This window comes from Canis lupus, chromosome 20, assembly GCF_011100685.1.
Source record: "Canis lupus familiaris isolate Mischka breed German Shepherd chromosome 20, alternate assembly UU_Cfam_GSD_1.0, whole genome shotgun sequence".
Taxonomy (NCBI): domain Eukaryota; kingdom Metazoa; phylum Chordata; class Mammalia; order Carnivora; family Canidae; genus Canis; species Canis lupus.
Window position 1 is genome coordinate 53,702,106 of NC_049241.1, and position 22,232 is coordinate 53,724,337.

The 22,232-nt window shown below is 39.5% G+C and overlaps 1 protein-coding gene across 1 annotated transcript in view; it reads right to left on the reverse strand.

Annotated features, from left to right (window-relative positions):
* LOC119864611 (putative adhesion G protein-coupled receptor E4P) overlaps positions 1 to 19,735 on the reverse strand; it is a 30,744-nt gene extending 11,009 nt beyond the window's left edge. Inside the window, exons 1-5 of the mRNA XM_038565387.1 lie at positions 19,585 to 19,735; positions 15,706 to 15,819; positions 13,497 to 13,690; positions 9,700 to 9,858; positions 6,785 to 6,979 (exon numbers count right to left, since the gene is read on the reverse strand). Of these exons, the coding sequence (XP_038421315.1) occupies positions 6,785 to 6,979; positions 9,700 to 9,858; positions 13,497 to 13,690; positions 15,706 to 15,819; positions 19,585 to 19,657 (735 nt within the window). The 5' untranslated portion in view covers positions 19,658 to 19,735. The remainder of the gene's footprint in view (positions 1 to 6,784; positions 6,980 to 9,699; positions 9,859 to 13,496; positions 13,691 to 15,705; positions 15,820 to 19,584) is intronic.
* Positions 19,736 to 22,232: the final 2,497 nt, after the last annotated feature.

Genomic DNA, 22,232 nt, shown 5'->3' on the forward strand with positions numbered 1-22,232 from the left:
AGTAGAGAAATAGGGCAGAGTTGCAGGAGGGGCAGTGAAGCATCAAGATTCCCCAAGACACTGTAAGAGGAGGGGCACCCAGTAGAAAGCTCACCGAAAAACATGGTCTGGTCTTGGTAAAGGGCTGGAGCACCACAACCCTTCAGGGCATAAGCCAGCTGATTATGCTGGCTGGCCCCAGAGCTCCCTTTACCTAGAGCCTGGCACTGGATGGAGGCAGCTGTCCTTCATTTTCTTTGGGAGAAGCAGTCCCTTGGAATGCGGGTCCAGCGACACAGGGCCCTGGATCCGAGGGTGCTGAAGTGGACAAAGCTGGCTATCCTCCATTCCTCTTGGGACAGGTGGAAGTGGGAAGGGCACAGGAAAGCAAAAACTCTCCTGCTGCTGGGTGCTCTGCAGGCTGTGCAGATCAGTGCACCTGTGCCTGCCCCCAGGAGCATCTAGACCAGTGTGGACTGGGAGACAGGTTAGTCAAGCAGGGAGTTCGACTCCAGAGCTGGAAATCTGTCCACCGCCATTTTTTCTTCTTGTTTTCACCTTTTACCTGGGAGACGTGGGGCCTCTAGGGAACAAAGAGGCCTCACAGGATAAACAGCTCATACTGAGTCCAGCAACTGGCAAGGGACAGGGCATTTCTGCTCAGGCACAGACACCCGAGGATCAGTGCAGCAGACCCCACCCCCAGAAGAACTGCTAGAAGAACAAGGGAAAAGCAGCACTGGAAAGCTCCAGGACTGAGGAAAAATCATATATAGAACTAGAGGATCTTTTCTTTTCTTTTTTCATTACGACTCATTTTTGTATCAGGTTAAAAATTTCCAACATTTTTTCTCCTTTCCTGCCTAACTATAGTATTTTACCAACTCTTCATTTTTAAGTTTTTTCCTTTTTGACTTTTATATTTCTACAATTACATGTCTTAGATATATTTTTCACTTCTGGATTCCCTTCAATTCTGGATTCCCTTCAATGTATTTAATTTAATTTTGGTAGATATACAAGATGTGGGTTTTTGTTTTTTGCTTTTTCTGTGTCATTTTGTTTTACAATGGTGGAATTTAGTATCTTCTAACATACAACCAAAATACACCCAGAACCAAGTAGAACACTGTGTTGATTCATTCTATGAGACTATGTTCTCTCTTCCTTCCCATTCTGCCCCCCTCTTTTATCTTGTTTATGTTTTTGTGGTCAATGTTGGGTCTTAATACAAGTATTGATAGTTTATATAAATTTGAGGTTGAGAATATTCTAACATACAGAACAAAATGCACTCAGAACCAAGAGGGTCACCCTCTAGGTACCCTCAGGGAGACTATATTCTCTCTCCACTATCACTTCCTCACCACCACTATACTCCCCCCCCCTTTCCTTTCTTTTTCTTCTTCGTTTTTGGTTTTTTATTTTTACTATTTTGTTTTAAAATTGGTTTTTCACTTTAGTGGTCCTTTTGTTTTCTTTTGTTCTGTTCTTCTTTTTCTTTTATTTTCTGGTCTCCAACCTCTTCAGAATCATCTAGTGTGTATTTTACTTAGGTCGTGGTTGATATTTTTGACTCAGCTTGCTCATACAGCCACTCTGCACTGGGCAAAATGACTAAAAGGAATCACCACAAAAGAAAGAACTGGAGGCAATACTCTGCCACAGAGTTACTGAATGTGGATTTAAATACAATGTCAGAAATTCAATTCAGAAGTACAATTATAAAGTTACTGGTGGCTCTGGAAAAAAATGTAAAGGACTCTAGAGACTTCATTACTGCAGAATTGAGATCTAATCAGGCCAAAATAAAAAATACTTTAAATGAGACACAATCCAAACTGGATGCTCTAACTGCTAGGGTTAATGAGGTGGAAGAGAGAGTGAGTGACATAGAAGACAAATTGATGGAAAGGAAGGAAGTGGAGGAAAAAAGAGAAAAACAATTAAGAGCCCATGAGGAAAGGCCTAGGGAAATAAATGATAGCTTGAGAAGGAAGAATTACATCTAACTGGGATTCCAGAAGAGGCTAAGAGAGAGAGAGGATCACAAAATATATCTGAAGAATCATAGCTGAGAACTTCCCTAATCTGGGGAAGGAAACAGACATTCAGATCCAATAGATAGAGAGAACCCCCCACCCCCCAAAATCAATAAAAACCATTTAACATCTCAACATTTAATAGTGAAACTTACAAATTCAAAGATAAAGAGAAAATTCTTTTTTAAAAAAGATTTTATTTATTCATGAGAGAGAGAGAGAGAGAGAGAGAGAAAGAGAAAGAGAGAGGCAGAGACACAGGCAGAGGGAGAAGCAGGTTCCATGCAGGGAACCTGACATGGGATTCCATCCCAGGTCTCCAGGATCAGGCCCTGGGCTGAAGGTGGAGCTAAACTGCTGAGCCACTTGGGCTGCCCAAGAGAAAATTCTTAAAGCAGTTCAAGAAAAGAGATTCTTAACTTATATTGAGAAAAATATAAGATTAACAGCAGACCTCTCCACAGAGATATGGCAGGCCAGAAAGGGCTGGCAGGATATATACAGGGTACTAAATGAGATGAATATGCAGCCAAGAATACTTTATCCAGCAAGGCTGTCATTCAGAATAGAAGGAGAGATAAAGAGCTTCCAGGATAGGCAGAAACTGAAAGAATATGTAACCACCAAACCAGCTCTGCAAGAAATATTAAGGGGGACCCTGTAAAAGAAAGAGGAAGCCCAAAGAAACAATACACAAAACAGGGACTGTATAGATAATACAATGACACTAAATTCATGTCTTTCAGTAGTTACTCTGAACGTGAATGGGCTAAATAATCCCATCAAAAGATGCAGGGTATTGGACTGGATAAAAAAAAGCAAGACCCATCTATATGCTGTCTACAAAAGACTCATTTTAGACCTGAGGACACTTCCAGCCTGAAAATGAAAGGGTAGAGAACCATTTACCACTCAAATGGTCCTCAAAAGAAAGCTGGGTAACAATCCTCATATTGGATAAATTAGAGTTTATACAAAAGACTGTAGTAAGAGATGAAAGGGGACACTATATCATACTTAAAGGATCTATATAACAAGAAGACCTAATGGTTATGAATATTTATGCCCCTAATGTGGGAGCCACCAAGTATATCAATCAATTAATAACCAAAGTAAAGAGATACTTAGATAATAATACACTAACAGTAGGAGACTTCAAGAGGGCACTCTCAGCAAATGACAGATATTCTAAACAGAACATGACCAAAGAAACAAGGGCCTTGAATGATACACCGGACCAAATAGATTAACAGATATATACAGGACATTCTATCTGAAAGCAAGTGAAAACATATTCTTCTCAAGTGCACATGGAACTTTCTCCAGAATAGACCACATACAGGCCACAAATCAGGTCTCAACTGATACCAGAAGATTGGGATCATGCCCAGCATGTTTTCAGACCACAATGCTTTGAAACTAGAACGCGATCACAAGAAGAAATTTGGAAGAAACTCAAACACATGGTGGTTAAAGAGCATCCTACTAAAAAATGAATGGGTCAACCAGGAAATTAGAGAAGAATTAAAAATATTCATGGAAACTAATGAAAATGAAATACAACCATTCAGAATCTTTGGGATACAGCAAAAGTGGTCTCTAGAGGGAAATACATCACAATACAAGCGATGTATTTTTTCCCTTAAAAATTTGGAAAAAAACTCAAATACATAAGCTAACCTCGCAGCTAAAGGAATTTCAGAAAGGGATACAGAACATGAAAGACTCATTTTTTAAAATTTTTTAAAATTTATTTATGATAGTCACAGAGAGAGAGAGAGGCAGAGACATAGGCAGAGGGAGAAGCAGGCTCCATGCACCGGGAGCCTGATGTGGGATTCGATCCCGAGTCTCCAGGATCACGCCCTGGGCCAAAGGCAGGCGCCAAACCGCTGCGCTACCCAGGGATCCCTGAAAAACTCCTAATTCTGGGAAATGAACTAGGGGTGGTGGAAGGGGAGGTGGGCGGGGGGTGGGGGTGACTGGGTGACGGGCACTGAGGTGGGCACTTGACGGGATGAGCACTGGGTTTTATTCTATATGTTGGCAAATTGAACACCAATAAAAAATAAATTTATAAAAAAAGGAATTTAAGAAAGAACAGCAAATAAATCTAAACCAAGTAGAAGAGAGATAATAAAGATTAAAGAAGAACTCAACAAAATAGAATGAACTCAATGAAATAGAGATCAGAAGAACTGTAGGTCAACAAAACCAGGATCTGTTTCTTTGAAAGAATTAATAAAATAGAGAAACCCCTAGCCAGCTTTATTAAAAAGAAAAAAAGACTCAAATTCATAAAATCATGAACAAAAGAGGAAAGATCACATCTAATACCAAGTAAATACAAACGATTTAAAAAACGTATTATGAGCAACTATATGCCAACAAATTAGGCAGTCTAGAAGAAATGGATGCATTTCTGGAAACTCACAAATTACCAAAACTGGAACAGGAAGAAATAGAGAACCTGAACAGGCCAGTAACCAGCAAGGAAATTGAAGCAGTCATCAAAAACCTCCCAAGACACAAAAGTCCAGGGCCAGATGGCTTCCCAGGTGAATTCTATCAAAGGTTTAAAGAAGAAATAATACCGATTCTACTAAAGCTGTTCTGAAGGATAGAAAGGGACAGAGTACTTCCAAACTCATTTATGAGGCCATTTGATCCCAAAACCAAAGACCCCACCAAAAAGGAGAATTATAGACTAATATCCCTGATGAACGTGGATACAAAAATTCTCACCAAAATACTAGCCAATAGGATCAAACAGTACATTAACAGGATTATTCACCATGAACAAGTGGGATTTATCCCCAGGATGCAAGGATGGTTCAACACTCATAAAGCAATTTACATGTTCAATGAAATTCCTATCAAAATACCATCTACTTTCTTCACAGAGTTGGAACAAATAATCTTAAGATTTGTATGGAATCAGAAAAGACCCTGAATAGCCAGAGGAATATTGAAAAAGAAAACCAATGCTGGGGGCATCACAATGCCAGATTTCAAGCTATATTACAAAGCTATGATCATCAAGACAGCATGGTACTGGCACAAAAACAGACACAGAGATCAGTGGAACAGAATAGAGAACCCAGAAGTGGACCCTCAACTCTATGGTCAACTAATATTCCACAAAGCAGGAAAGAATATCCCCTGGAAAAAGGACAATCTCTTCAATAAATGGTGTTGGTTGACAGGCACTGAGGAGGGCATTTGATGGGATGAGCAGTGGGTGTTATACTATATGTTGGCAAATTGAACCCCAATAAAAAATATACATAAAAAACCCCACAATGAGATACCACCTCACACCAGTGAAAATGATGAAACTTAACAAGACTGGAAACCACAAATGTTGGAGAGGATGTGGAAAAAGGAGAACCCTCTTGCACTGTTGGTGGGAATGCAAACTGGTACAGTCGCTCTGGAAAACAGTGTGGAGGTTCCTCAAGAAGTTAAAAATAGAGCTACCCTATGACCAGCAATTGCACTCCTGGATATTTACCCAAAGATACTGATGTAGTGAAACACTGGGACATCTGCACCCCAATGTTCATAGCAGCAATGTCCACAATAGCCAAACTGTGGAAGGAACCAAGATGTCCTTCAATAGATGAATTGATAAAGAAGATGTGGTATATATACAATGGAATATTACTCAGCCATCAGAAAAGATGAATACCATTTACATCGACATGGTTGGAACTGGAGGGTATTATGCTGAGTGAAATAAGCCAATCAGAGAAGGACAATCATCACATGGTTTCACTCACACATGGAGTATAAGATTATAAGGGATTATAAGGGAAAGGAGGGGAATTGAGTGGGAAAAATCAGAGAGGAAGACAAACCATGAGAGACTCCTTTTTTTCCCCCATGAGAGACTCCTAACTATGGGAAACAAACAAAAAGTTGTGGAAGGGATTGGGGGGATGGGGTAGCTGGGTGACAGGCACTGCGGAGGGCACTTGATGGAAAGAGCACTGGGTGTTATACTATATGTTGACAAATTGAATTTAATTAAAAATGTAAAAAATTAATTAAAATCAAATTTTTAAAGTTTCTCAGTCATACTAGACACCTACCAGTGGCTACCATTTTGAAGAGTTCAAATATAGAACATTTTCATGTTCTATATTAATTTTAATATTAATTAATATTAATTAAATAGAATATAGAATATTCTATTTAATATAGAATAGAAATTATTAATTTATAATTAATATAAAATTAATATTAATTTTCAAAATTAATTAAAATCAAAAATTTAAAGTTTCTCAGTCATACTAGACACCTACCAGTGGCTACCATTTTGAAGAGTTCAAATATAGAACATTTTCATTTTCACAGGAAGTTCTGCTGAAAAATGGGCTATATCTGTGTGTACTGGATTTAGTGCAGGACTCTGAGGTTCCTATCTAACACCTCAAAAAAACTATTATGTGATTTCAGCCAAGTTAATTCCTCTGTTGATCTTCAGGTTTGCCATGTTAAAAAAAATTAGTTTGACTAGATATGTGATTTCCACCATTTCATAGCCAGGAAGCTCCTTTCTAACACTTGTTCCCAGAGACTCCATTGTCAATAGACAGTGCTAAAATGGGCAACTGATGACAATGGGGGGAAGTGGACTGTCTACCCAAATTTTTGTATTCCATCCCTCTTCCTACATCTACCTACTTGGGCTTCAGGATCATAGTGGCAATGTCAGTGGAAATGTTTACATAAAAGTGAGTTTCAGCTGATTCTCCTACCTTGGGTTCTGTCCGGTTGATGCCTGAGAGGAAAAGCAGGTGGGCCAGGAAGAGGCAGATGGAGAGCTGCAGGTGGAGGGAGGTGCTGGCGTTCTGGATGGGTCGGCAAAGGAGGAAGGTGAGGGCTGCCAGGAAGAGGCACAGCAGAGACAGGCTCAACCCCACATAGGTGATCATGGTCAGCACGGGATCCACCTGAGTCAGCAAAGAAGGAATCCATTGTAGTTTCCAGCACTGTCATGTGCCTGATGGAGAGTCAGATGGGCATCCCAGTTCAGTCCCCCAAACAAGTGACTTCAACTCTCTGAGATCTGAAGTCCCCATATTTAAAATGGAGGCAGTATTACAGGCAGAATTGTGTCCCCTGCCTCCAAATTCATATGTGGAAGTCCTAATCCCCAGGACCTCAGTATATGACTGTATTTGTAGACAAGGTCTTTAAAGAGCTGAGTAGTATGACATAATTAGGGGGGCTCTGATCCAATAGGACTGGTGTCCTTATTTGAAATTTGGAAAAAGGTAGAGGGTGAGGACCACATGAGGACACAGGGAGATGGAGGCCATCTACAGGCCAAAGAGAGAGGACTCAGAAAAAAGCAATCCTGCCAACACCTTGCACTTGGACTTTCAGATTCTAGATCTGTGATACTAAATTTCTGTTGTTTAAGCCACCCAGTCTGTGACACTTTGTTATGGCAGTCCTAGCAATTTAATAGAGTCAAAGATAGCATTTTCTACACAGGGATGTTGGAAACCTGGAACCACCAAGCTGGCACTGTCCCATGGAAATATCTTATGAGCATCATTCACAAAAGTTAAGATGAAAACAACCTAAATATCCACCGATGAACAGATGAATAAAGACAATGAGGTGTATTCATTCAATGGAATAGACCCAGCCTTAAAAAAAAAGAAGGAAATCGGGATCCCTGGGTGGCGCAGCGGTTTGGCGCCTGCCTTTGGCCCAGGGCGCGATCCTGGAGACCCGGGATCAAATCCCACGTCGGGCTCCCGGTGCATGGAGCCTGCTTCTCCCTCTGCCTGTGTCTCTGCCTCTCTCTCTCTCTCTCTCTGTGTGACTATCATAAATAAATAAAAAAAAATTAAAAAAAAGAAGGAAATCTTGCCATTTGTGACAATGTGGAGGAACCCTGAGGACATCAGGTAAGTGAAACAAGCCAGACACTGGAAGACCAATACTGCATGATCTCACTTATAAGCAAAATCTAAAATAGTCAAACTCACAGAAGCAGAGAGTAGAATAATCGTTGCCAGGGACTGGGCATAGGGAAAATGAGGAGATGTGACCAGGGGGCACTAAGCTTCAGTTATATAAGCTGAATGAGTTCTGGGGATCTAATGTGTAGTGTGGTGGCAAGAGTTAACAATGCTGTAATGTATGCTTGAAATTTGCTTGAAATCTTAATTCCCATCACATGCACACATGAAATGGCATCCATGTAGAGGTGACGGGTAAGTTATTTAGCTTGACTGTGATGGTCTTGTCACAGTGCATACACATAAACATCAAGTTGTTCACCTTAACTATAAATACAATTTTTATATGTCAAGGATGTCTCAATAAAGTTGTTTTTTTCAAAAAAGATACACCCTATGAGGTAATTTTACATATTCTAGTAGCCTCATTAAAAATGTAAAAAAGGGATCTCTGGGTGGCGCAGCGGTTTGGCGCCTGCCTTTGGCCCAGGGCGCGATCCTGGAGACCTGGGATGGAATCCCACGTTGGGCTCCCGGTGCATGGAGCCTGCTTCTCCCTCTGCCTGTGTCTCTGCCTCTCTCTCTCTCTCTCTCTCTCTCTCTGTGTGACTATCATAAATAAATAAAAATTAAAAAAAAATGTAAAAAAGAGGGCAGCCGGGGAAGCTCAGCAGTTTAGCGCTGCCTTTAGCCCAGGGCGTGATCCTGGAGAACTGGGATTGAGTCCCATGTCAGGCTCCCTGCATAGAGCCTGCTTCTCCCTCTGCCTATGTCTCTGCCTCTCTCTCTCTCTCTCAGTCTCTCATGAATAAATAAATAAAATCTTTAAAAAAATGTAAAAAAGAAACATGAACATAATTTACTAGTATATTTTCTTTAACCTACTAGGTTCCAAAATTATCAGTTCAATGTATGATCAATGTAAAGGGGATGTTTGACATTCTTTCCCTGGGTGTTGAGAGAGCACAGAGTAGTAGTCCCTGTTATCATTTTTGCATATCAGAGAGAGAAATTTCCAACATACAAGACAATTCACTTATTATGACATCCATTTCTTACTATGTCCCTGTTCACAAAGACAGGGGCTGTCTTCTACACACTTTGACTCTGCCTGGCAGTCCTAGATGCTCACCAAATATTTGTCTAAGGAACTAATCCCCTTGTAAAATGCACATCCCTGACCCCCATTCTAGGTTTCCAGAATCCAAATCTCTCAGGGATGGAATCAAGAAAATGAATTTTAAAATAAGCATCTGTTGTGATTCTTAGGAACAGGAAACTGTGAGAAGCACTTAATAGCTTGCACTTCCAGGTCAACATTCTAGTGTTTTCCACTGAAAATATTGACAGCCTTTCACGAGTAGAGGGGTTGCTTTAAAATCTCTCTCCATTCAATATCAGAATGCATTCATTCAATCAATCCTCTTTTTTATGGAACTTGATAATGTTCCACTTCAATGAAAGGTCAGTTTAAATTTTTTTTTAATTTTTTATTTATTTATGATAGTCACAGAGAGAGAAAGAGAGAGGGGCAGAGACATAGGCAGAGGGAGAAGCAGGCTCCATGCACCGGAAGCCCGACGTGGGATTCGATCCCAGGTCTCCAGGATCGCGCCCTGGGCCAAAGGCAGGCGCCAAACCGCTGCGCCACCCAGGGATCCCCGAAAGGTCAGTTTATTTACAGAAGTAGAGATTACCTTTAATTTGGTGGATGCCATGAGAATGGCAAAGCTGGAGAGGTGGCTGCAGCTGCAAACAGTTTGATTTTCATCTGAGGAAATGACTTGACAGCCTTCATTAGACCATGAGGACCCTTGCCAGTAGACACAGAGGGGCTGCTCATTTTCTCTCTTTATCTGGAGAATAACCACATTGCCTTAGTCCGGTCATGGAATAACTAAAATTTACTGATTGTTGTTCGTACTCCAAAACATACTAGGCATTTCATATCTACTATCTCATTGGCTGCTTACAAAACCGTTTGTGAGGCAGGTATTCATATACTCCTTTTCCATAGGAGGAAACTGATAGTTGTCTTGTGGTGATAAACAAGGAGATGGAATTCCAATTCTGGATTTCTGCCTTCAGAGCCATAAATCTTAACCATCCTACCTGACTGCCACTGTCATTTGTAAGGTAAGTAAGAAAAGGAGATCATTTTTGAGGTCAGGGCAACATGATTTCCTGGAGAGGAGAATCCATCTGTTGAATTCCCAACAAATAGTCCTTATCTCCATTGCAATTGTCCTCATCACTGACACAGACAACACTGACACCTATCTATGTATGCAGGTACCAATCTATAGATCCAGCATGGAATCACTCAACCTCCACAGCAGTTTATGGTGTAGATACTGTTACTCTCCCAGGTGCACATGTTGGAGGATAGAGACACAGACTTGTTAAGTAACACACAAAACTCAAAATATGGTACGTGCACAAAAGTGTTTCTCACTGTTCTTTCATTTGATGCATAAGAGGACTTGCCCATTGAAGCTGCTACAATGAATAACTTAAGTATAATGGGCCCCAGTGGGAGCTATAAATGGGGCCAGGATGTTTTCACATAGTTACTCAATCATGCCCAAAGTTTGATTACATAATGGAGACAAAAGTCTTTGTATTTCCTTAATCCAGGTCCAAGGGTAATCTATTATCTATCTATCTATCTATCTATCTATCTATCTATCTATCTAATCTCCTATGTTCAGCCAAGAGCTGGGTAAGGGGGAAGTGGTTTCTGAATATTGCTTGGCAACATCTTTGACAGGAAAGAAATGGCAGAAAAAAATATTATAAGTGCTCACCACCTAGTGTCCTGAAATTCCCACAGAGTTACATTTAAAAAAAAAATCAACAAAGGTTGAGCCTAGATAGTAATGGTATCTAATGCTTGGGAATGTTTATATGATGGTGTCAAATTTTTTAAGAAAGTTTTTTTTAAGGTAAAAATTGCATAACATAAAATTTACCATCCTAACCATTTTTGAGTGGACAGCACTGTAGTGTTAAGTATATTCATATTCTTGTGTAACTCATCTCCAGAACTTTGTCATTTTGTAAAACTGAAACTCTATACCCATTAAAAGTAACTCCTCATACTCTCCCTACAGCTTTAGGCAAACACCTATTAACTGTTTCTATGAACTCGACAACTCTGAGGACCTCATACGAAAAGGAAGATTACAGCGTTTGTCTTTTTTTGTTTGGTGTATTTCACTTCAGCATACTGTCCTGTTCAGCATACTGAACCATGGAGGTTTATCCATGTTGTAGTACATATCAAAATTGTATTTGTTCATTTTTCAAGTTTTTTTTTTTTAAGAGACTCTTTTTTTTTTATTTATGATAGTCACAGAGAGAGAGAGAGAGAGAGAGAGGCAGAGACACAGGCAGAGGGAGAAGCAGGCTCCATGCACCAGGAGCCTGATGTGGGATTCGATCCCGGGTCTCCAGGATCGCACCCTGGGCCAAAGGCAGGCGCCAAACCGCTGCGCCACCCAGGGATCCCAATTTTTTCAAGTTTTTATTTAACTTCTAGTTATTTAATATATATGGTAACACTGGTTTCAGGTTTAGAATTTGGTGATTCATCACTTACATAGTAACAGTCCTCATTTCTTTTTAAAGTTAAATAGTATTCCATATTATTTCATATGGTAATACAAGGTTCAAGTTTTTGAGGAATCACCATACTACTTTCCATAGTGGTTGCACCATTTTATATTCCTATCAACAGTGCATAGTGGTTCCAATTCCTCTATATCCTCACTCTATTTAATTGGTTTTTAAAATAGCCATACTAATGGATGTGAGGTGATATGTCATTGTGGTTTTGATTTACATATGCCTAATGATTAGTGATGTCCAGCATCTTTTCATGTGCTGCTTGGCCATCTGTATATCATCTTTTCAGAAATGTCTATTCAGATCCTTTGCTCTTTTTAAAAAATCAAGTTATTTTGTTGCTGTTGTTGAATTGTAGACCTTCTTTATGTATTCTGGGTACTAATTCATTATCAGGTATTTTCTTCCATTCCATGGGTTACTTTTTCACTCCATTGACTGTGTCCTTTGATGCATAGTTTTTAGTTTGATGTAATCCATTTGTCTATTTCTACTTTTGTTGGCTGTTTTTTGGTGTCATATCTAGGAAACCCTTTCTATGTCAAGGTAATGAAACTTTCCCACTATGTTGCCTTATAAAAGATTTATAGTTTTATGTCTTACATTTATGTCTGTTCCATCTAGTGTTCATGTTGTATATGGTTTAAGGGTCTAACTTTACTCTTCAGCACACACATATCCAGTTTTCCCAGCACCATTTGCTGATGCCAGGCACTATTTTAAGGACTTTATACACATGGACTCATCTCTCCCATGAACCAACAAGGCACATTGCTACTAGAAGTAACAGAACCTCAGCTTCTGGGCTAAGCTCATCACAGAAGATGGAGTAACTTCCCTAAGTAGTGAATGGGAAAGGAGATGGGACGTGAACCCAGACCGCTCAGCTCCATCTCTTCCTGTAGTGGTTTAAAAAATGTCCACCAATTCTAAATGGGATTGACTCCTTAATTTCTCTTTCTTCAGTCTCATTGTTAGTGTATAGAAATGTCACTGACTTCTGGGCATTGATTTTGTATCCTGACAATTCTTTGGCACTCCCTTCAAAATGTCAAGCCTAATTCCACTCCCTTAGGTGCAGTCTCTCTTGGAGCACTCATGGAAGCCAGCTGCCATGCTGTGAGAACACTGAAGCAGCTCTCAGAGAACCCCACATAGCAAGAAACAGAAGCTTCCTGCCAACAGCCAGATGGGGGAAGCATCCTGAAAACAAACCCTTTAGCCTCAGTGAACCCTTCAGGTGACACAACCCAGCCAACATCTTGATGACAAACTTAGAAGAATCCTTGAGCCAGAGCCACCCAGCTAAGCCCCTCCCACATTCCTGACCCACAGAAAGCAAGTGAGTAATACTTGCATATCACTTTAAGTTGCCTAGTTCTGAGGAAATTACTTACACAGCAAACAACCCCCTTGAAGAAGACAGAATTATTTTTAATTTTGGCAAGTTCTAAAACCCAGAAAACTTTCCTATTGAAATTGCCTGGTCTGACACCGTGTTACAGCACTTGAGAGCACTTCAAAAACCCCAAATGACTATCACTCATCTTATATGCTGGTCTGGATTGGTGCCTTCTTAAAATCTGACTGGTTTTATGTGGACCAGTCTGACAAGTTGGAGCTGTCCAGAGGCTTGGGGGACAGTTGAGGGGTTGATTCTGAGGTTATCTACTCAGTAGAGCTCAGGGGTAGCCCAGTTTTCTCACTCTGGGTTCATTTTAGACTTTCTAACACCATGTCCCCCAGATGAGTGAGAATCTATCTCATTTTTATAAACTTCCAACCTGTAAATTCATCAGCATGGAAACATTCCCAGTTAGTTACAAAATCCCTGTAGATGTAATGGAGTCACCTGGTTCTCACGCACCTTTTCATGCTGAAATGTGAAATTAATGGACGTGGAGAGCGAGGTGTTCTTTCTGGATCCCATTGTACCACTCACTACCTTGGAGTTCAGGTAGAAATTATGCAACTTTTCCTTCGTCATTAGGTTTTCCTCAGACACAAAGCTCTCATTGATGATGGAACCAATGGAAGCATAAGATATAAATGCGACAGCACCTGGATAAAGAAGAACCCCCCCCCCCAAAAAAAAACAAACAAAAAAAGAAGAAACCCCACCTAGGTTCAGTGATGCTCATTTGAAGGCAACATCAAAGATTTAACAAATTGTCTATGGTAGCTTTAATTTTTAGATAGGATGTCAGACCACTGAAAAAAATAATTTCAATTACCATCTATTGAGCCTTTACTATGGGACAATGTGGTGAGTCATTCACATTAAGTAATACTCTTTTAATTTTAAATGTATTTTAAAATTTAAATAATAATTTCATCCTTGCTACCACTTTATTTTTTATTTTTTATTTATTTTTTATTTATTTTTTTTAGAGTCAGATGCTACCACTCTTGATAGGGAAAATTTTCTTTGGTATTTTACAGTTAAGGAAAAGATTAAAGATAATAAAGAACTTTCAGTTCAAGCTTGGAAGGTGAAGTCATTATTTTATTCCTCAAAAATTGCAAAGCAGATCAATGAATCTGATGGAAGGCTAAAGGGATAGAGGAAAAAAGGCAAGAAGGCAGGCAGGTTAGAGATGGGTGAATGTGTGGGTACAGGAAAGGAAGAATGGATGGTTTTAGGGAAGAACGGATAAATGAACGGAGGGAAGGAAGAATGGAATAGTGGATGGACAGATGGAAGGGTGGATGGATAGATGGATGTGTGAATGGATGGATGGAAGAACGGAAAGAAGGAAAGCTGGGTGATATGTGGACAGTGAGTGGATGACTCAGTGGATGGAGGGAAGGAAGGAAAATGAAAGATGGGAAAGAAGGATGATAGGAGAAAAATGAAGGAAAGATAGAAAGGAGAGAGGAAGGGAAGAGATGAAGGAGAGAGCAAGGAAGTGAAGGAGGGAGAAAAAGATGGGTAGGAGGTAATTTTGCAGGAGGGAAAAGACATATGGAAAGTAGTAAAAGAAAAATCTTAAAAATGATTAATAATAGACTGTACACAGTTTTAAAAATGAGTTAGACAAAAAAGGAATCATATATGTCATATACTTGAAACTAATATAATGTTTTATGTCTATTATATCTCAAGTAAAAAATTAAAAATATTAAAACTTAAATTTAAAAAGAAATGGATAAAAATAAACAGAAGTATTCAGAAGTTAAAAAGACAGTGAATAGTCTTTCCTGCTTTGTCGAATATTAGTTGACCATAAAGTTGAGGGTCCACTTCTATTCTTAAGAATAGAATCTCTATTCTCTATTCTGTTCCATTGATCTATGTGTCTGTTTTTGTGCCAGTACCACACTGTCTTGATGACCACAGCTTTGTAGTACAACCTGAAATCTGGCATTGTGATACTCCCAGTTATGGCTTTCTTTTTTAATATTCTCCTGGCTATTCAGGGTCTTTTCTGATTCCACACAAATTTTAAGATGATTTGTTCCAACTCTCTGAAGAAAGTCCATGGTATTTTGATAGGGACTGCATTAAATGTGTAAATTTCCCTGGGTAGCATTGACATTTTCACAATATTAATTCTTCCAATCCATGAGCATGGAATATTTTTCCATCTCTTTGTGTTTTCCTCAATTACTTTCAGAAGTGTTCTTTAGTTTTGAGGGTATAGATCATTTACCTCTTTGGTTAGGTTTATTCCTAGGTATCTTCTCTAGGAAATGGGGAACCATTCACTGTTCATGTGCAGGGGAAAGACATCCATTTAAGGAAACCAGCCTAGAGCACCCTAGAGGGTGGAGGTGACTTAAGCAAGGAGCACACATGGGAAGTCATTAAGAAATCTCAACTTCAGTCCCACTCCAACACATCCAATGTAAACACAATTGTGTATAGGAAATTGGATTCTTTTCATCTTTCTTTTTTTTCTGGCTGTAAGAGCCCAGTGTAAATTTCCCAGACCTAGGCTTTAGAAACGTCATCCACAGAACTTCCTCATGTATGATAAAGGGCCTCTGGGAACTGTTTTATAGGAGCAACATGGAATTCCATTGGGAATATTCTTGGGCTGATGTCTAAGTTCTAGGACCTCAATATACTATACCTCCCAAGCTTTCCTTCTGAATGGTGGTGCAGAGAATGTCCATGGTCTGGTTTCCTGCCTTCAGCCTGAATGTCTTCATCAGGCTGCATTTCTCAACCCTTCGTGTTTCAATGTCTAAAAAACAGAGAATGATTGGTTAACAGCAACATTTCCTTATCCACCTGCTACAATATGATAATCATCTGCAATGGACACCAAAAAGAAAAGCCCATACACTCTAGGGACTGCTTACTCTTGATTAGTGTGGGAAAGAAATGGCCAAATCCTGTGGGCATTTAATAAAATTCAAAAAGTGAACTAGGAATTAACCGGGTACATTTACTCTTTTCTTTGTCTTTATTGTGATAAATACACATAACATGAAATTTACCATTTTAACCCCAGTTAAGCATACAGTTCAGTGGTGTTAAGCACAGTCACATCTTCACCATCCCTCTCCATAACTTTCTTATCTTCCTAAACTGGAACTCTGTTCCCATTAAACCCCCTCATGCACACCTGCCTCCCACTATCTACTTCCTGTCTCCATGGATGGGACTCTTTTAGGGATCTCCTATCAGTGGGATATGGAATGTTTGTTCTTTGTGTCTGCTTATTTCCCTGAGCACAATGTTCTCAAGGGTCCTCTGTGCTATAGCGAGTGTCAGAATATCCTTCCTTTAAGGCTGAATAGTATTGCATTGTCTGGATACATTACATTTTACTTATCTAGTCATCTGTGAATGTTTACTTGAATTGCTTCCACCTGTTGGCTGCTATGAACAATGCTGCTGTGAACATGGATGTATGAATATCTCTTTGAGTTCCTGCCTTCAACTCTTTGGAGTACAGATCCAGAAGAGGAATTGCTGAGTCATGAAATAATTCTATGTTTAGTTTTTTTTGTATATTCTTTTTGAGGAACAAATTCCACATAGTTGCACCATTTTACATTCCCAGCAGCAGTGCATAAGGGCTCCCATTTCTCCACATCCTCACCAATGCTTGTTATTTTTGGTAATAGCCCTCCAAGTGGATGTCAAGTGTTGCCTTTGCTTTTTAACCCAGCACTGATTTACAGGCTAGGAGGGAAGGCAGAGCAGAAAGAACATCTCCAAATCAACAAGGGAGGCAACACATTGAAAGTGATGTTGACAAGAACTGTGATGTTTGGGATTCACCTTGGAGCCACCACCTTACTATGTATGATGTGCTATGAGTGACCTTGGGTCAGTGGCTTAATCTTTCCTAGCTTCAATTTCCTCATCTACAAGATTGGGATAATAACACTGATAGCCTTAAGGAGTTACCAAATATTAAAGGAAATCACTAGTGTGCATTCTTTGGCCATGTATGATGAGCCAAGGCATAACTGTGATTGAGACAGACAGGGTCCCTTAGCTTCGTGGATTGCAGATAATATGCACTCTGGTTTAGCTACCTTGGTATTTATTTTTTACTTTCTTTTTAAAATTGTTTTATGTTTCTTTTTTTTTTTAATTTTTTTTTTTTTTTTTTTTTTATGATAGTCACAGAGAGAGAGAGAGAGAGGCAGAGACACAGGCAGAGGGAGAAGCAGGCTCCATGCACTGGGAGCCTGATGTGGGATTCGATCCCGGGTCTCCAGGATCACGCCCTGGGCCAAAGGCAGGCGTCAAACCGCTGCGCCACCCAGGGATCCCCTGTTTTATGTTTCATCACATTTTTTGTATATTCTTTTATTGGAGTTCAATTTCCTAACATATAGTATAATACCCAGTGCTCATCCCGTCAAGTGTCCCCCTCAATGCCCATCACCCAGTCACCCCATCCCCTGCCCACCTCTCCTTCTACTACACCTTGTTCGTATCCCAGAGTTAGGTATTTTTTAGTGAGAAAAGGGAAAGAGTGTATTAATGCCTCCTTTATGTACATGTTGATTAATGTCAGGTCAAGCCCTGATAGAGGATAGAATCTCCACACCCAGGTGCAGGTAACAGAAGTTCCTCTATGCTCTCTGGTGTCTGAACCTGGAACCAGCAGGGACCACAAAGGACTTAAAATATATACCTGTGTAGAATGGAAATACTAGCATCTGCAGACTTCTGTATCAAAAATAAACCGTCCTGTCATTAACATCCAGAATTAAAATCACCTTCTTGGCAACATGGTATCTTTAAAATAGGAAAATCATATTTTACACACACACACACACACACACACACACACACACACAAAGATCATATGAATGGAATATTTCTGAATTCATTTTTTTGAATTTATTTTTTTAAAAAGAGGAAGTTAGGATATCTTTATTTGTATATATGTGTGGGTTATATGTATATATACTAGTATGTATAACATGTATTATATATGTATACTATATACACACATATAGGAGTATATATAACTTATGTATTTTATAAAATGTACATGTATATATAAATAAATGGGGATTATATGTATATATATGTATATATGATATATATTACATATGTATACTATGTACACACATATAAAAAAGTAGATATAACTTATAATATGTATTCCATGTAATTCATATGTATATATTATATATAATTTCTATACATAAAGTTTGTAGATCTGGAAACAGAGACTCAATGAGATAAGGATACTAACCCAAGGCTAACTTATGCCAAGAGACAAATTGTTCTTTGAAACTCAGGTCTGTTGACAAGGTCTGGCTCTTAACCAGTACAGAATACTTCTCACCCAGAGTCCATTAGAATCACTTGGGGACATTTAAAATCACTGATGTGCAGGCCTCATCCCCAAGTGGCCCTTCTATAAGTATTTTTTAAATGTCCCATTCATTCTAATGAGTGTCCAATGCCAAGAATCAATTCACTGAGCATGGTAGAGAGACTAAGATGGTACTCCATGACCCTCATCCTGGTCTTGGGGTAATCATGCCTTGGGGTAAGTTCTTCCTTTTAACTATGGGTTGGCCCTACAACTTGCTTCTATAAGCAATAGAATATGACAAAGGTGATGGTGAGGTGTCATGGTCATGATTATATTACGTAAGATAGTAACTCCCATCTTGCTAACAGACACTGTCTTGAGGACTTTGATCAAACAAGCTTCCCTACAGAATGGCAAGGCACAGAGGGAGGCCTCCAAACTCCATCCAGCAAGAAATCAAGGCCCTCACTCAAACAACCCACAAGGCAAGGAATCCTGCCAACAACCATGGGAGCTTAGAAACAAATTCTCCCTTGTTCAAGCTTTCAGGTGAGACTTCAGCCCCAGCAAATCTTTTCATTCAGTCTTGGGAGATGCTTTAAATCAGAGGCCTCAGCTAAGCCATGTCCTGACTCCTGGACCCATGGAAACTATGAATTACAGATGTGCTGCTTGTGATCTCTTGCTTTGCAACAATCGTTAACTAGTACTCTAAGCTAGAATACCTTTCTCTGAATCTCCAGGATTATAGATGGTGTGTACTTTCTTCTTGCTGAGCTGTATTTTGTGGAATATTCATAAGAAATAGATATCTCAAATCCAAAATTAAAGCCACATACTATTCATTTTCTTTCTCTTTGTAGTACCTAATGAAATTGTCTACCTCCAAACTGTTGACAGTAGGTCAATGTAGAGGAAAATAAATTCATGAAATCTAAAATTGTACCAGGCAGTGCACATTGATTGTGTACTGGTTGAAAGAAAAATATGTACTCAGACCTAGTGTAAAGTCTAATTCCTGGCTCTTCCACCATTGAGGAAGCCAGAAATTCATTCACTTTTCTGGGCATCACCATCCTTATTATAAAATAGAGATAATCACACCTACACTCCAGCATTGCTAGGAGGATTGTGTGAGATGGTACACAAACACCCTAGAACCGAGACTGACAACATGGAAGAGGAGCTGTGCTTACCAGAGTTGTGATTCCTTACCCATAAAAGGCCCTTCCACATTCTGTCTTTCTTTTGTATTTCTGACTGCAGCTGCAAGGACAGCCTTCTCCATATTCTGCAGGTATAATGTCACTAGCACTGCTTTCTCTTTGGGTTTTCCAGCGGTTAATTGGGAAGTGAGGTTTGTGAAATTAAGGTAGGAATCCCCGATTTCCTGTTAGAAATAAGGCTTGTTAGATGAACAGGAGGCTTTGAGAGGTCAAAGTCTTTTAATCAAACAATTCAAACAAATCAAACAAGCTTGTGTTTTGGTCAAGTAAATCTACCAATAGCCCCAGGCCCAGGATCTGGGACTGTAAAAGCAAAAGCATGTTAGTTTAATATTTATTCCAAATTATATGGTTTCATTCACATGGGGAATATAAAAAATAGTGAAAGGTATTATAGGGGAAAGGAGGGAAAATGAGTGGGAAAAATTGGGGAAGGTGACAAAACATGAAAGACTCCGAACTCTACAAAACGAACAAGGGGTAGTGGAAGGGGAGGTGAGTGGGGAATGAGGTGATTGGGTGATGGGCACTGAAGGGGCACCTGACAGGATGAGCACTGGGTGTTATACTATATGTTGGCAAATCAAACTTCAAAAAATATGTATATATAAACTTATTCTATAATAAAACTGTTTTACTTCTCTTAGACTTTTGTGGTGTATTTTTCTGGGTTGGGAGTTGGGAGAAGATTTTGATTTTCCTTGCCTTTCCCCAATATTTTGCCATGTAATAACTGAAAATTCAGTTTGACATGAAGCATATAAGAGGAGTATTTCCTCTCATTGACAGAGGTTTGAGGGCGCTCAAAGCCTTACTGGGAACATTTCATACCCCAGTATGCACAGACTCTAAAGGACCTCTGTGAAATGGGATTCCCTGAGTTGGCAAACCCTAGTTGAGCCCAATTCTGAGAATCTTCACACACTTCATATCCTAAGATGAGAAGTCTCAGTACACTCAGTTCCTCAGCATGTCTTTCAATACTTTTGCTTATCATAGTAGTTTTTGGTTTTGATTTGCTTAAGAATCTGTCTATATTGGTCAAAGATTAAAAAGTTGTGGTTATGTAGGATGAATAAGTCTTGACACATCATGTACAGCATGATGACTCTAGTTAAGAACACTATATAATATACTGTACATTTGCCAAGAAATTTCAGGTGCTCTTACCACACACACACACACACACACACACAGACATGCGTGCGCACACACACACACAGGTAAATGTGATGAAATGGGTATGTTAATTAGCTATCTGTAGTTATCATTTCATTATGTAGGTCAAAATATCATGATGCACTCCCTGGATATATAAAATTGTTAGTAAAAGAGATTTTTTAAAATTCAGAGATGAGTGTTTTAGAGCAGTTTTGGGGCAGTGAAACTATTCTTTTTGATACTATAATGGTGGATACATGTCATTATACTTTTGGCAAAATGCACAGAATGGACAACATCAAGAGTGATGTCTGGGATGCCTGGGAAGCCTGGGTGCTCAGCGGTTGAGTATGAGACTTCGGCTCAGGGCATGATCCCGGGGTCCAGGATCGAGTCCCACATTTGGCTTCTTGCAGGGAGCCTGCTTCTTCCTCTGCCTATGTCTCTGTCTCTCTCTCTATGTGTCTCTTATGAATAAATAAATAAAATCTGTAAAAAAAAAAAAAAGACTGATGCCTTAATGTCACTCTGGCCTTTGGGTGACATTGACATGACATTGCAGGTTCACAAAAGTACCATCTGGTGCAAGATAGCCAGGGAGGCTGTGCCTGTGCGGGGGTGGGGGTCGGGAGACGGGGATATATGGGAAGTCTGTATTTCTGGTCAACTTTGCTATGAACCTAAAAGTGCTCTAAAAAACAAAGTCTACTTGAAAGAGGGGTGGTGGTGGAGAAAGCATCCGCCAGCACCTAGAGCCAAAGGAAAGGCACTCAGACCTTCAGGGATAGAGCAGTGTTTCCCTTTCCACAGCCATGGGACAGCTTTGAGAAACTGGTGCAGATTTGTCTGCTGTTGTCCTGAGAACCACTCAAATTTAACTAAGAGAGAAGAAGAAAAGGAGTATTTGTTATTTTTCCTTTTAATGAGCTTGGGATGGCTGTCTAATAGTTTTTACAGATAACCCCCAAATACATACTTTAACTGGTCAGCAAAACACAGCTTTGGCACCAACTCACTGTGTGACCTTGGAAAAGTCACTGAAATCTCTTTGGGCTTCAGGATCCCTCATTAAACACAAAAGAGTTCAGAACATATGGTTTTTACATTTTTCTTTTTTTGTTTTTGGTTTTTTTTTTTTTTTGTTTTTTTGTTTTTACATTTTTCTTAGGCACTCAAAGTCTTTGAATAATTATATTGGAGGATCAACTATGCACACTGACCAATCCAGCCAACGTCTTTTTTTCTTGAACAATTTCATGGAACTATAATTCACCCATTTAGAATGTATAATTCAGTGGCTTTTAGTGTATTCACAAATTTGTACAACCATCACCACAATCAATTTTATTTTACTTTGTTTTTTTCACAATCAATTTTAGAGCAATTTCCACACCTTCCTCTAAAATCTGCAATCCTGAGCAGTCACCCTCAATCCCTTCATCCACCTACTCCCCAGTCTCTGGAAACCATTAGTCT